General features: G+C 43.4%; 1 protein-coding gene and 1 pseudogene across 1 annotated transcript in view; both read left to right on the forward strand.

The window, feature by feature from the left end:
• The window catches only part of Taf1 (TATA-box binding protein associated factor 1), a 71,571-nt gene extending 64,229 nt beyond the window's left edge, over positions 1 to 7,342 (forward strand). The window contains exons 36-38 of the mRNA XM_051141998.1: positions 1,450 to 1,606; positions 2,598 to 2,775; positions 6,838 to 7,342. Of these exons, the coding sequence (XP_050997955.1) occupies positions 1,450 to 1,606; positions 2,598 to 2,775; positions 6,838 to 7,054 (552 nt within the window). The 3' untranslated portion in view covers positions 7,055 to 7,342. The remainder of the gene's footprint in view (positions 1 to 1,449; positions 1,607 to 2,597; positions 2,776 to 6,837) is intronic.
• Positions 7,343 to 13,134: 5,792 nt separating this feature from the next.
• LOC127185710 (microfibrillar-associated protein 1-like) lies at positions 13,135 to 14,030 on the forward strand (annotated as a pseudogene).
• The last annotated feature ends 407 nt before the right edge of the window (positions 14,031 to 14,437 follow it).

Raw genomic sequence — 14,437 nt, forward strand, 5'->3', positions numbered from 1 at the left:
CTGGTAGGTGATTGTGGAGGGCTGGACTGATACCATGCATACATGAAGGATGGCTGCATCCTTTGGCCCTGAAAACAAGGCTTTGAAATGTGATTTAAGCACAGCAAACCTTCAGGGAAAATATTTGTGGCATCAGAGCAGCCTAATAGGTGACTGACTAGAAAGACCAGCTGCATTCAGAGACAGAGTTCAGTTCACAACAATTGGTGTACTGTTTTGTGTCTCTTAAAATTTATAAACTGGTGCTGGGGTGTTGGAACACGCCTTTAATCCCAGCACTTGGGAGGCAGAGGCAGGAGGATCTCTGTGAATTCGAGGCCAGCCTGGTCTACAAAGTGAGTCCAGGACAGCCCGAGCTAATACAGAGAGACTTTTTCTCGGGGAAAAAAAAAGTTATAAATCAAATTAAAATGTGTGTGTGTGTGTGTGTGTGTGTGTGTGTGTGTGTGTGTTTTCTCTGGTGTTTTGAGACAGGGTTTCTATGGGATTACAGGCATGAGGTAGCACGCCCAGCTCTAACTATGTATACTGGCCTTTGCCAGAGGCATCAAAACATTCTCATCGGGCGTGGTGGCGCACGCCTATAATCCCAGCACTCAGGAGGCAGAGGCAGGCGGATTGCTGTGAGTTCGAGGCCAGCCTGGTCTACAAAGTGAGTCCAGGACAGCCAAGGCTACACAGAGAAACCCTGTCTCAAAAAACCAAAAAAAAAAAAAAAAAAAAACCAAAAAACCCACAATTCTCATCTAACACTGTACCCATTCTCAAGGCTCCATAAGAGAGTACAAAACCCAGAAGGATTTTTTTTATCTCAAAAAATTTAGGTTAGAAAGGAAACATCCCTTCTGATGACAGTTAAGAGGGGACCAAAACCTTCCTTGTTCTTTGGTTTTTCTTGCCCTGTCTGTTGTTTCCAAAGAATGACTGGGGAAAATACACGTGCCTTGAGCTGTGTAAACAGCCTCCACTAGCAGTGGGGTTGGCTGGGTAATCAGGGAAGCACATCTGTCCTAGATAAAGAACCATTGCTTAACTCCTACAGGCACATCTTCAATGGTGTGCTACTTGTGTTCCTTACTCAGATTCGCCAGGGCCGAGGTAGGCTGGGCGAGGAAGACTCTGGTGTAGATATTGAAGGGTATGATGAGGAGGAGGATGGGAAACCTAAGACTCCAGCCCCAGTGAGTATGCTTACAGAAACCTTATGGTTACATTCTACATTTATATGATAGGAGGAGCCCCAGTCATGCGGGGCAGGCCAAATCCCAAGGTGACATCTTGGAGTCTTTCCATAGTCAGCCTTAGGATTCTTGAAACAAGCTAGACAAATCCATCCACTATAATTATTTAAGTTCTTGTGAGGCAGCAAATGGGTTGTGGGGCGGGGGGCGGGGAGAAGGTGTGCTGGGCTTTTAGTCATTGATGAGACTGCCACCCGGACTTGTTTAGGAAGGTGAAGACAGAGAAGGTGATCTTGCAGATGAAGAGGAAGGAACTGTACAACAGCCCCAAGCCAGTGTCCTGTATGAGGATTTGCTTATGTCTGAAGGAGAGGATGATGAGGAAGATGCTGGGAGTGATGAAGAAGGAGATAACCCGTTCTCTGGTGAGTCTTGCTCCTTTGCTTCTGTTTCTGTTGTACCTCGGGACTGAATAGGAAAGTCTTTGCTTCTTACTCTATGCTTGTATAAAAAAGCTATCTCTTTTATTGGAGTCCTATTAGTGGACCTGAGAGTACTGAACCCACACTCAGAGGAGTGAAGATTAACAGACACAGGAGGCACAAAGGTAACAGTGGAAAAGTCAGTGCCCAAGTAGCAGCTTTGAAGGGTTGTATTTGGGAATAGGAAAGGAAAAGTAAGCAAAATAATAGAAATGGTAAGGTAAAAAAAGTATTGGAGATGAGCCTGGTGCAGCGGTACATACTTGTAATCCCAGAGGCAGGTAGAGTTCGAGGCCAGCCTGGTGTACAAAGCAAGTCCAGGACAGCCAAGGCTACACAGAGAGACCCTGTTTTTAAAAAAAACAAACAAACAAAAAAAGAAAGTAAAATATTGGAGATGATAGAAAACAGGTATATTAGACTAAAATAGAGGAAACAAGTTAGTTGTTCTAAACTATATATCTTGCCACTATTGACCTTTGGTAGTTAAAAGAGATGCGTGCTTGAGAAGTGAGGACCATATACTCGAAGTCCATATAGACTAATTTTAAAATACTAGGTAAAGATGCTAATTCTGACAAGAATTTCCTTTTCTGTTCGCTAGCTCTTATTTTGTCTTTGTTGTTTTAAACATAACTATCTAGAGGGCTAGAGCGATGGCTCAGAGGTTAAGAGCACCGTCTGCTCTTCCAAAGGTCCAGAGTTCAATTCCCAGCAACCACATGGTGGCTTACAACCACCTGTAATGAGATCTGCTGTCTTCTTCTTGTGGTGGGCAGGCACACGTGTGGGCAGAGTACTGTATAAATATAAATAAATCTTTAATAAAAATAAACATAACTATCTTGTACATGCTAAGCAAGCACTGTAGCAGTGAGCCATTCCCTTAGTCCATCAAGCTTATCTCTTAATGAACCACAATCTATTTTTACAGGTCTTCAGCTCAGTGAAAGTGGAAGCGACTCTGATGTGGGATCTGGCAGTATAAGACCCAAACAGCCCCGCGTGCTTCAGGAGAATACAAGAATGGACATGGAAAATGAAGAAAGCATGATGTCCTATGAGGGAGATGGTGGGGAGGTGTCCCACGGTTTGGAGGATAGCAACATGAGGTAATAGACAGCAATATACTACGGGGCGGTGGCATCAGTTCCCAGCTGTGGTGACAAAGGGCCTAGCATAAGAAAGCTTTCATTTGTCAAACATTCCCTGAGCTCCTCTGCTTGGGCAGGCCCTGGGAATACACATAGGAAGAAAGTATAACCTGCCCTTGAGGAGCACTTGTAGTGGAAGAGATTGACACAAATCATTATAGGTACGATGTCCTAAGTACCTAAGCACAAGTAAGTATAAAGTGCCGAGGTATTCCTAGGGAGTGACTTACTCTGCTTTGAAGTAATCAGGGCAAATTTCATGTAGAAGCATTTAACTTATGCTTAAAGGATAGATAGGAGTCTGCTAAACATATGCAATGACAGCAAGAGGGAGGGATCTTTACAGATGAAATATGTCAGAGGCATAGAAATATAGCATAAAGTATGTTCAAGAGAAAAGGGAGGTGGGTGGAGAATTAAGACTTTTGAAATAGGTCTGGAGAGATGGCTCAGAGGTTAAGAGCACTGACTTGTTCTTCCAGAGGTGCTGAGTTCAATTTCCCAGAAACCACATGATGGCTCACAACCATCTATACTGGGATCTGATTGCCCTCTTCTGGCCTGCAGGTGTACATGCAAGCAGAGCACTGTATATGTAACAATAAATAAATAAATATTTTTAAAAAGACTTTTGAAATAGTAAGAGACTATAATATGGAGGACCCCAAGTGGCATGCCAAGGCATTTGGATTTTGTTCTGTTAGGAGTCTGTACTTTTAGGAAAAGGAAGTTGCTGGCACATTCTATAATCTCAGTACTCAAGGTATGAAATGGGAGGATCCTAAATTCAAGGCTAGCCAGATGTGGTGGTGCATGCCTAAGAATAGGCAGGTGGGTCTCTGAATTTAAGGCCAGCCAGGTATATAGTGTGAAGTCCAAGCCAGTAAAATCCTGTGTCCTCCTCCTCCAAAGAAAAAGGAAGAAAAAAGAAAACCCTAAACATGGGCTAAGTATTGAAGTGCTATCTAAAAACAAAACTATCCGGGTGTGGCGTTGCTCACCTATGCACATTTATAAACTAGCCGTAGGAAGATAGGGATTAAAGATAATCCTCAGCTACAGGGTGAGTTCAAAGCAAGCCAGGGCTACATGAGAGAGACACTGTCTCACAAACAAACATACACAACAAAAGGAAGAGAAAGGAACATCAGCTGTTTATGTTAGATAACTTTTATGGCATATGGGACAGATAACAGCAGTATTGAGTTTGAATTTGGGAATTAAGCCTGATAAATAAAGAGATTTTATTGAGGAAAGAAGAAAAACAAAGGATGGGAAAATGATTTTGCCTTCAAATATGTTGGATTTATGTTGCACAAGCAATCCATCTTGCCAGCAAGTAGATAAAGTCTTTTATTTATTTATCTGGCAAGTATTTATCATAAATGAAAACACAAGTAAGACACGGGATTCCTTCCTTTAAGGAGTTCTGCTTATCAGGATTATGTAGCAGAGTGACATGAAAGACATGACAGGCAATCCCAGGTGTTTTTTTGGGGCATGCAGGAGGGTGGCGAGGGAAGTGATTAGAGAAGGAAACTGAGTCAAATATGACTGGTAGTTTTATAGGGTAAGAAGCATAAGGTATCCCAGAGACTCAGAATGGCGTTGTGAAAACCCAGAGGCACGAGACACTTTTTTTTTTAATTAGCTGGGCATTGGTGGCTCACGCCTTTAATCCCAGCACTCAGGAGGCAGAGGCAGGAGCATCGCTGTGAGTTTGAGGCCAGCCTGGTCTACAAAGTGAGTCTAGGACAGCGAAGGCTACACAGAAAGAGAGACCCTGTCTCAAAAAAAAAATTTATTTACTTTACATCCTGACCACAGTTTGCCCTCTGTCCTCTTCCTCCAGTCTTCCTTCACCCTGTCTATTGTTTTCCATCAGAAAAGGGGAGGTCTCCCATGGATACCAACCAGCCCTGGCTTATGAAGTTGCAGTAATTCTAAGCTCATCCTCTCCTCTTGAGGCTTATGAGGCAGCCCAATACAGGGAAATGCTTCCCAAAGGCAGGCAACAGGGTCAGAGACAGGCCCTGCTCCTGCTGTTATGAGTCCCGCTTGAAGACCAAGCTACACAACTGTTATACATGTGCAGAGGGCCCAAGTCAGTCCCATATAGGCTCCCTGGTTGTTGGTTCAGTCTCTGTGAGCCCCTATGGGACACGTTAAAGATTATAAGTAGGCCAGAGCTTTAGATTAATCCATGTGGTAGAAATTATTCATAGAAGTAGTTAAGATTTAAAAAAAAAAAAAAGAAGAAGAAGTAAGAACCAAATTGTGAAGGATTCAAATGTTATGCGACAGCATTGAGTGAGAACGGTATGATCTGCTTTGTATTTTAGAACGATTGCTCTGTGTCCTAAAGAGCAGAGAATAAAAGATGTGAACTAAGAAAGTCACAAATTCAAATGGCCAAGAACTTTATCTTATAGCTTCTCTAATCAAATAAGTACGATAAAACAATGTGATGTAGCTTCTTACCTGTCAATTTGGTGATCATTTTTTGAAAGAGTATGAGGGAAAAAAAGACATTCCCAAATGGCTGGTAATAATATGTAAATAGAGTGAGTGGGAGAGAAATACAACAGTTTTTTCACTATAAATAAAAAATTAAATATGTACCCCCTTTGGTTCTAAAATACCACATCTAGGAAATTGTCCTATGTGAACACCCTCTATCCCAGCACAGTGTGAGGCCAGTCACTATGAGGTCTGGGACAGCCTGGTCTACAGAGCCAGTTTCAGGACAGCCAGAGGCACATAGTAAGATCCTGTCTCAAACAAGCAAACAAACAAACAGAAAATGTACAAAGATTTTATCACAGGCCATTGTTTCTAATGGTGAAATAAATCAGAAACAGCTAACCTACTATTGAGAGACTCTTAAGTAAATCATGTTATAGCCATATATATACCAGAATACCATGCAGCTATTATTAAGTCTGGCACACTGTAATCCTTGCACTTAGGAGGAAGAGACAGAAGAATCACAAAGTTCAGGCTAGACTGAACTAAATCCTAAGACTGGCTCAGAAAACCACCCAGAGAATTATGCTGTAGACTGTATTGACACAGAAGGATGTTTATTGTAGTCATTATTGAAAAAAGCAAATTTCTGAAGAATAAGCATATTTTTGTTTGTGTTTTTTTTTTCCCAAGACAGAGTTTCTCTGTATTAGCCTTGGCTGTCCTAGACTCATTTTGTAGACCAGACTGGCCTCGAACTCACAGTGATCCGTCTGCCTCTGCCTCCCAAGGGCTGGGATTAAAGGTGTGTGCCACCATGCCCTAAAGGCATGCACCACCACACCCAGCCTTATTTTTATTTTTAAAATCTTTTTATAATTTTTTGTTTATTTCAAGACAGGTTTCAATATGAAATGCTGGCTATCTTTGAATTCACTATGTGGACCAGGCTAGTCTCAAACTTGGAGATCCGCCTGCCTCTGCCTCCCAAGGGCTGAGATTAAAGACATGTGCCACTACTCCTGGCAAGCATTTTATTTTTAAATATAAAATATTTAATATGAAACTTTGGGGCTTGATAGCATCTGGGGTCATGGTAGCCAGTAGCGAGTTTTGGTCAGTGTGGAAGTTTATTTCAGGTTCTCATGTATATAAAGTCAACAAGCTAATGTTTTTGGTTGTTGTTGGTTTTTTTTTTTTTTTTTGGTTTGTTTGTTTGTTTTTGGTTTTGTTTGGTTTTTCAAGACAGGGTTTCTCTGTGTAGCCTTAACTGTCCTAGACTCACTTTGTAGACCAGGCTGGCCTCGAATTCATAGTGATCTGCCTGCCTCTGCCTCCCGAGCGCTGGGATTACAGGCGTGCACCACCACCGCCCAGCAAGTTGATGTTTTTGAATGTATCATTTCTCCTTAGGGGCACATGAAACAGTCGAGAGCCCATTATTTTAGTGTCCAGGGGAGGTGAGATGGCCTGATCCCTTGACAGTACAAAGCATGCAAATGATCAGCCAGGGGCTGGTGCCCAAGCTTGAGAGATGTTGTTTTCTCTTCTCAGTTATGGGAGCTATGAGGAGCCTGATCCCAAGTCCAACACCCAGGATACAAGCTTCAGCAGCATCGGTGGGTATGAGGTATCAGAGGAGGAAGAAGATGAGGAAGAGCAGCGCTCTGGGCCCAGCGTACTAAGCCAGGTCCACCTGTCAGAGGATGAGGAGGACAGTGAGGATTTCCACTCCATTGCTGGAGACAGTGACTTGGACTCTGATGAATGAGGCTTCCTAACTAAGCCTCTTCAGTCAGCCTAGGTCGATTACCTTTCCCTCAGCTTGTTTGTTTGTGTATAGTGGCTAATAATGATATTACCAGATTAATACCTTAGCTTTAGTAATGAGTAAAATAATAATCACCTCTCCAGATCCTGGAGTAGCAAGTTCTTTCCCCTAGCCACTATCAAGAAGAGAGAGCAGACTCACTCTTCCCCACTACACTCCTTTAGTGCCATTTATTATTTCTGGTGTATAGACATGGCACCATTTCTCTTTCTAACTTGCAGGCTAGAATAGATGAAAACTCCTCTGCTAGAATAGAGAATTAGGTACTGATGGGCTGGCTCTATAGCACACTTAAAATACAAACCTATTGGACAAATGGTTTATTCATGTAGTACTCGCTTGGATATACAATACCTCGTTCTTAAATAGATTACAGGGGCATGGCTGTAAATCTCTGAAACAGCCTGTGTATCCAAAATGATAGGTGGCCATGTGAATGTGCTCTCCCCCACCCTAAGAAAAATTATAGGAAAATGGTAAGTTCCTTTGGGCAAAGACTGTCTTTTTTGTTTCTTTTTATGCTTAGGATATGGTTCCATGCAAAATAGCCACTCAGTAAATGTTCTTAAAATCATGAAATCCCAACAGATATGTTACTGTGTATCTATTCCATGCCAAGCTCTCTGTCAGATCCCTGAAGTGCAAATGTTAAATAAGAGCGCACCATCAAGTTGGGGCAGGGAGGGTGGAATTCAAACCTTGTTGATAAATCATAGAACTCTTAGATGAGTACAATTAAGCTAGCTGTAAAGTATAAGGGGAAAAAAAAGTATAAGGAAAAAATAGAGAAGAGATCATGTGTGGAAAAGCAGGGAAGTCTTCCACCTGGAAGTTGATGAGAAGTTACTGGTAGGAGTGTACCAGCTCTCAAGTCCAGGCAGCATGTTACCATGAAGGGGAACGGTCACAGTCCAGATATGACAGAACATGTTCCTTGTTTGTTTGTACCTGCCTCGTTTCAGAAAGGATGCTGGAGTGACTAGACATGACACTGAAAGACGAACAGGAAGCATATCTTCAAGAGCTTTGCACTTGAGCCAGACATGGTGGTGCACGCCTTTAGTCCCAGCACTCGAGAGGCAGAGGCAGGTGAATCTCTGAGTTCGAGGCCAGCCTGGTCTACAAAGTGAGTTCCAGGACAGGGCTGTTAAACTGAGAAAATGTGTCTCAAAAACACTAAAAAAAAAAGTGCCGGGCGTGGTGGTGCACGCTTTTAATCCCAGCACTCGGGAGGCAGAGGCAGTAGATCACTGTGGGTTCAAGGCCAGCCTGGTCTACAAAGTGAGTCCGGGACAGCCAAGGCTACAGAGAGAAGCCCTGTCTTGAAAAACCAAAACCAAACAAACCCCCCCCCCCCAACAAAAAGGAGGGAGAGAGAGAGAGAGATTTGCATTGGATACCAGTGAATTAACTGTTATATTTAAAGAAATGAAGTTTTGTTTCAGAAATTTTCTGAATCTTGATTGAAGACAGAAATTGAGTCAAATAATGACATGTATGATCACATTTGTGCTAAGAGTAAAAAAATCAGGTGTATATGATATGTTTGTATGTACTTGTATGTGCAAATGAAAAGATGTGAAAGAATAACGTAAAATTGTTCACAGTGATAACCTCTGGGGCATGGGAGTGGAGAGGAGGTGGTTTATTTGGTTTGTGTACCAGTAGGTAGGTATTCTGCTTTTATTTCTGTATCATTTGAATTTTATAGTACATGTTATTTTTATAATAAAACTTAAAAAATTTTGACAACAGTGTGAAGAGTGGTTTGGAGGGGTAAGCAAATGTAATTCAAGCTAAGGGGCATGGAACCTAAAGTATAGTGATGCCATTGGAATGAGGGATAAGTGGGGCGGCATTGAGACATCTTCAGAAAGGAGTGTGATCAGCAGGACTAAATTACCAGTTGGCACTTGGGATGAAAAAGGAAGACTGGCAAGGGTTTCTATAATTTTTTTTAACATAGGAGAAGAGTTTATTTGGCTTACAATTCCATATTACAGTACATCACTGAAGTGAAGTCAAGGCAAGAACCACATCTAGCCAGCCACATGTAATTTACAGTCAAGAGCAGAAAGAAATGAATCCTTGCTGCCTATTGGTTCTCATCTAGTTTCCTGTTGTCTTATGTACTAAGGACTCTTTGCCTAGGGAATGGTGATACCCATAATGGGCTGGGTCTTCCTACATAGATTCATGATCATGACATCCCCCAAAGACATGCCCACAGGGCTATTTCTTCTTAAGAAGGTTGTGTCAAATTTACAATGAAAGCAAAACAGCACAATGACCATTAAAGGATTTGGCAATGGTCACATAGCAAGAAAGGAAAGGGATAGGCTGTGGTTGATTGCCACCATTTGCTATCAATGACCAGTTACTTACCAATGCCTAAACTCCTAATGGGTACTAGTTATTAAGTGAATTCCTAGAAAGTAAGCTTTTATTTTCCCCTCTCCCTCCATTTCCCTTCATTAAAGAGCAGGTATCCCAGGTGTGTCAACAGAACCCAGCATAGCAAGTTATAACAAGACTAGGTACAAATCCTCATATCAAGGCTGGATGAGGCAGCCCGGTAGGAGTAAAATGGTCCTAGGAATAGGTGTAAGAGTCAGAGACATCCCCACTCCCACTGTTAGGAGTCCCACAAGAACACCAAGCTACACAACCATCACATACATGCAGAGGACCTAGCGCAGACACATGCAGGCTCCTCCTCTGTGATTGTCACTTCAGTCTCTGTGAGTCCCTATGAGCCCTACTTAGTTGATTCTGACTCCTACACTCCTTCCTCCCCATCTTCCTTGGTGTTCTTCAACCTCTGCATAGTGTTTGGCATCTACTCCCATTGGTTGTTGGATGAAGCCTCCCTGATGATGATTTGGCTAGGTTCTAGGCTCCTGGCTCTTAGTTCTTCTGGCTGATGTGGCCTGCTCTTGATCTGGGAAATTTAGAATGTAATTTTTTTTAATTCCCTTTGCACCCTCCTGGTCCCATCCCTCCTCACCTCCCAGTCGTACCCTCCCACCCTCCCCTACTCCTCAGAAAAAGGCAGCCCCACTTCCCATCCACCTTAGCCCATCAAGTTGCATCAAGACTGAGCCTGTCATCTTCCCCTGTGATCTGGCAAAGCAGTCCTGCCAGGGGGAAGTGATCCAAAAGCAAACAACAGAGTCCATGTCAGAGACAGCCCCCGCTCGCCTTACTAGAGGACCTATGTAAAGCCTGAGCTGCCCATCTGCTACATTTGTCTAAGGAGCCTACCTCCAGTGTATGCGAGGTCCTTGGTGGTTCAGTCTCAGAAGGCCCCTCTGGGCCCTGGTTACTTGGCTCTGTTGGTCTTCTTGTGAAGTTCCTGTCTCCAAGACATTTTTCTCTGCCTGCCCCCACCACCACCATCACCAATTTTCCACAAGACTCTATGCATTGCCCAAACTTTGCCTGTGAGTCTCAGCGTGTTTTGAATTGCTGCTAGGTGGAGCCTCTCAAAGACGAACTCTGCTAGGCTCCTGTCTGCAAGCATAGCAGAGTACTATTAACAGTGTCTGGGGTTGGCTCTCTCCCATGGGGTGGGTCTCTGGTTAGGCCAGTCATTGATTGGGCATTTCCTCAGTCTTTACTGTATTTGCTCTTTTTTTTTTTTTTTTTCCTTCTTCTTCTTCTTTTTGGTTTTTTGAGACAGGGTTTCTCTGTGTAGTCTTGGCTGTCCTGGACTCACTTTGTAGATCAGGCTGGCCTCGAACTCACAGCAATCCCCCTGCCTCTGCCTCCCGAGTGCTGGGATTAAAGGCGTGGGCCACCACCACCACCCGGCTATCTGCTCTATCTTTATCCCTGCATATATTGTAGGCAGGGTGAGTTTTGGGTTGAAGTTTTTGTGGGTGGGTTGGTGTTCCCCTCCTTCTTGGAGAGTGTCCTCTTCAGTTTCTGTGGCCCCTTCTACTAGGAGTCTGCCAAAGTCACTCCCATATCCTCCCCGACACGGACCCTGAATTGGGTCTCCAGCTTGTCATAGAGATTCCCCCACCACAGTTTCTCTTTTCTCTACAATCCTTCTGTCTTTCTAGGTTTTGGTTATCCTACTCAGGATAATCTTTTCTAGTTCTATCCATTTGCCTGCAAATTTCTTTTTTTTTTTTTTTTAATTTTAATTTATGTGCATTGGTGTGAGGATATCAGATCTTGGAGTTACAGACAGTTGTGAGCTGCCATGTGGGCACTGGAAATTGAACCCAGGACCTTTGGAAGAGCAGACAGTGCCCTTAACCACTGAACCAACTCTCCAGCTCTTGCCTGTAAATTTTAAGATTTCCATATTTTTAATAGCTGAGTAGTATTCCACTATGTAAATGTACCACATTTTCTTTATCCATTCTTCGGTTGAGGGACATTTAGGTTGTTTTTAGAATCTGGCTATTACAAATAAAGCTGCTATGAACATAGTTGATCAAGGAAGTTTCCTTGTGGTATGGTGGAGCATCTTTCAGGTATATGCCCAGGAGTGAAATAGGAGAGGTAGAGCTATTTCCAATATTCTGAGAAAACGCCAGATTGATTTTCAAAGTGGTTTTACAAGTTTGCACTCCCACCAGCAATGGAGGAGTGTTCCCCTTTCTCTACATCCTTGTCAGCATGTGCTGTCACTGGAGTTTTTGATCTTAGCCGTTCTGATGGATGTAAGATGGAATCTCAGAATTGTTATGATTTGCATTTCCCTGATGACTAAGGACATTGAGCATTTTTTAAGTGCTTCTCAGCCATTTGAGATTTCTCTGTTGAGAATTCTGTTTAGCTCTGTGCCCCATTTTATTTTGTTTTGTTTTTCGAGACAGGGTTTCTCTGTGTACCGTTGGCTGTCCTGGACTCGCTTTGTAGACCAGGCTGGCCTCAAACTCACAGGGATCCACCTGCCTCTGCCTCCCGAGTGCTGAGATTAAGTGCCCCATTTTTTGATTGGATTATTTTGTTTGTTGGTGTTTAATGTTTTGAGTTCTTTATATAGTTAGGATATTAACCCTTTGTTTGATGTAGGGTTGGTGAAGATCTTTTCCCAATCTGTAAAGTATTGTTTTGTTCTATTGACAATGTCCTCTACCTTACAAAAGCTTCTCAGTTTCATGGGGTCCCATTTTTTTTTTTTTTTTTTTTTTTTTTTTTGTTTTTTTTTTTTTTTTGTTTTTCGAGACAGGGTTTCTCTGTGTAACTTTGCCTGTCCTGGGCTCGCTTTGTAGACCAGGTTGGCCTCGAACTCACAGCGATCCACTTGCCTCTGTCTCCCGTGTACTGGGATTAAAGGCATATGCCACCGTGCCTGGCGGGGGCGACTGGGAAGTTTTTATTTATTTTATTTTATTTTTATTTTTAAAAGATTTATTTATTATACTTAAAATGTTCTGGCTGCATGTACACCTGCCCACCAGAAGAGGGCACCAGATTTCATTATAGATGGTTGTAAGCCACCATGTGGCTGCTGAGAATTGAACTCAGGACCTTTGGAAGAAAAGCCAGTGCTCCTAACCTCTGAGCCATCTCTCCAGCCCCTCATGGAGTTTTATTTATTAGTTGTTGATCTTAGAACCTGAGCTATTGGTATTCTGTTCAGGAAGGTGTCTCCTGTGCCAATGAGTTCAAGGCTATTTCCTACTTTCTCTTCTAACAGATTTAGTGTGTCCGGTTTTATGTTGAGGTCTTGATCCACTTGGACTTGAGTTTTGTGTGGGGTAATAAAATAGGGATCTATTTGCACTTTTCTACATGTAAACATCCAGTTAGACCAGCACCATTTGTTGAAGATGCTGTATTTTTTTTTCTGCCATTGTATATGGTTTTCGCTCCTTTGTCAAAAATCAAGTGTCCAGCCGGGCAGTGGTGGTAATGCATGCCTTTAATCCCAGCACCTGGGAGGCAGAGGCAGGCGGATCCCTGTGAGTTCAAGGCTAGCCTGGTCTACAAAGTGAGTCCAGGACAGCCAAGGCTACACAGAGAAACCCTGTCTCAAACAAACAAAACTAGAAGATAGCAGTGAAGAAGAAGAAATTAAGGACAAGGAAATAGAGCGGCGCCATGGCATGATGTACGGGAGGAGAAATGAAGAGACAGAAGAATTCATGGAAATGATAGATGGAGGCCGCTCTGCGGAGGAGTCAGAGTCACAGTCAGAGGATGAGGAGGAGACAGACAGTGAAGATGAAACGGAGCCTCGACTGACGCCTGTCTTCATTCGGAAGGAGGACAGAGTGACAGTTCCAGAATGACAAACGCGTTGAAACAGAAGGCGCTAGAGCAGCTAGCAAAGCACATGGCTGGGGAGCAGCACAAGTGCACACTAAAGATTGTAGAGGAAGAGACCCAGAAAGAGCTAAAGAGAACAAGAGGCCCCTCGCCGCCCTGGACTCACTCAATACCAACGACGAAAACAACGAGGAGGACTTGGAGGCGTGGACAGTCCGAGAGCTCAAGAGTCAAGAGAGACAGAGAAGACGGAGAAACTCTCGCAAAGGCGAAAGGCGAAAGCCGAAATGGAACACATACGAAACCTGAGTGAGGAAGAAAGAAAGGCAGGCCGAACTTCGGGCAAATGGCAAAGTCATTACCAACACGGCTATTAAAGGCAAGTACAAGTTCTTACTAAAGTATCATCACCGGGGTGCCTTCTTCATGGATGAGGGTGAAGGAGTGCACCTAACTCTGGAGGACCATTTGAACAAAACCCGTGCTTCCAAAGGTCACGCAGGTCAAGAAGGTTGGACATTGTGGCCACACCAAGTACACCCACCTTGTGGATCAAGATACCACTTCCTTTGACTCTGCGTAGGGCCAATAGAGTGCCCAGCACACAGAGTTCTTTAAACAAAAGGCAGCTGGGATACAGAATGTACTTGAGGCACCATCTGCCAAGAAGAGGAAAACTACTTAGGCTTCAACTGCTTATTCCAACTGTGGGTCACAAGGAGATCTGGTCCTCAATTTTCTTTAGCCATTATTTTCGTAGTTCTTAGATGAAGCCTTCTGGACTTGCTGCCATAACTTGTGTTGAAAGGCGCTTCTTGTCATGTATATGTGTAATGTCTGCCTGTGGATCTCTGTGTTTCCCTCTGCCGTGGGAGGAAGCTTCTCCCTACATTCAGTGGAAAACTATATAGCTGTTAATAAGGAAAGTATAAGCTGGGCGGTGGTGGCACGCGCCTTTAATCCCAGCACTGGGAAGGGGCGGGGCAGAGGCAGGTGGATCCCTGTGAGTTCAAGGCCATCCTGGCCTGGAAAGTGAGTCCAGGACAGCCAAGCCTAACACAGAGAGACCCTGTCTTGAAAAGGCAAAAAGAA

Source organism: Acomys russatus, chromosome X, assembly GCF_903995435.1.
Source record: "Acomys russatus chromosome X, mAcoRus1.1, whole genome shotgun sequence".
Classification (NCBI taxonomy): Eukaryota; Metazoa; Chordata; class Mammalia; order Rodentia; family Muridae; genus Acomys; species Acomys russatus.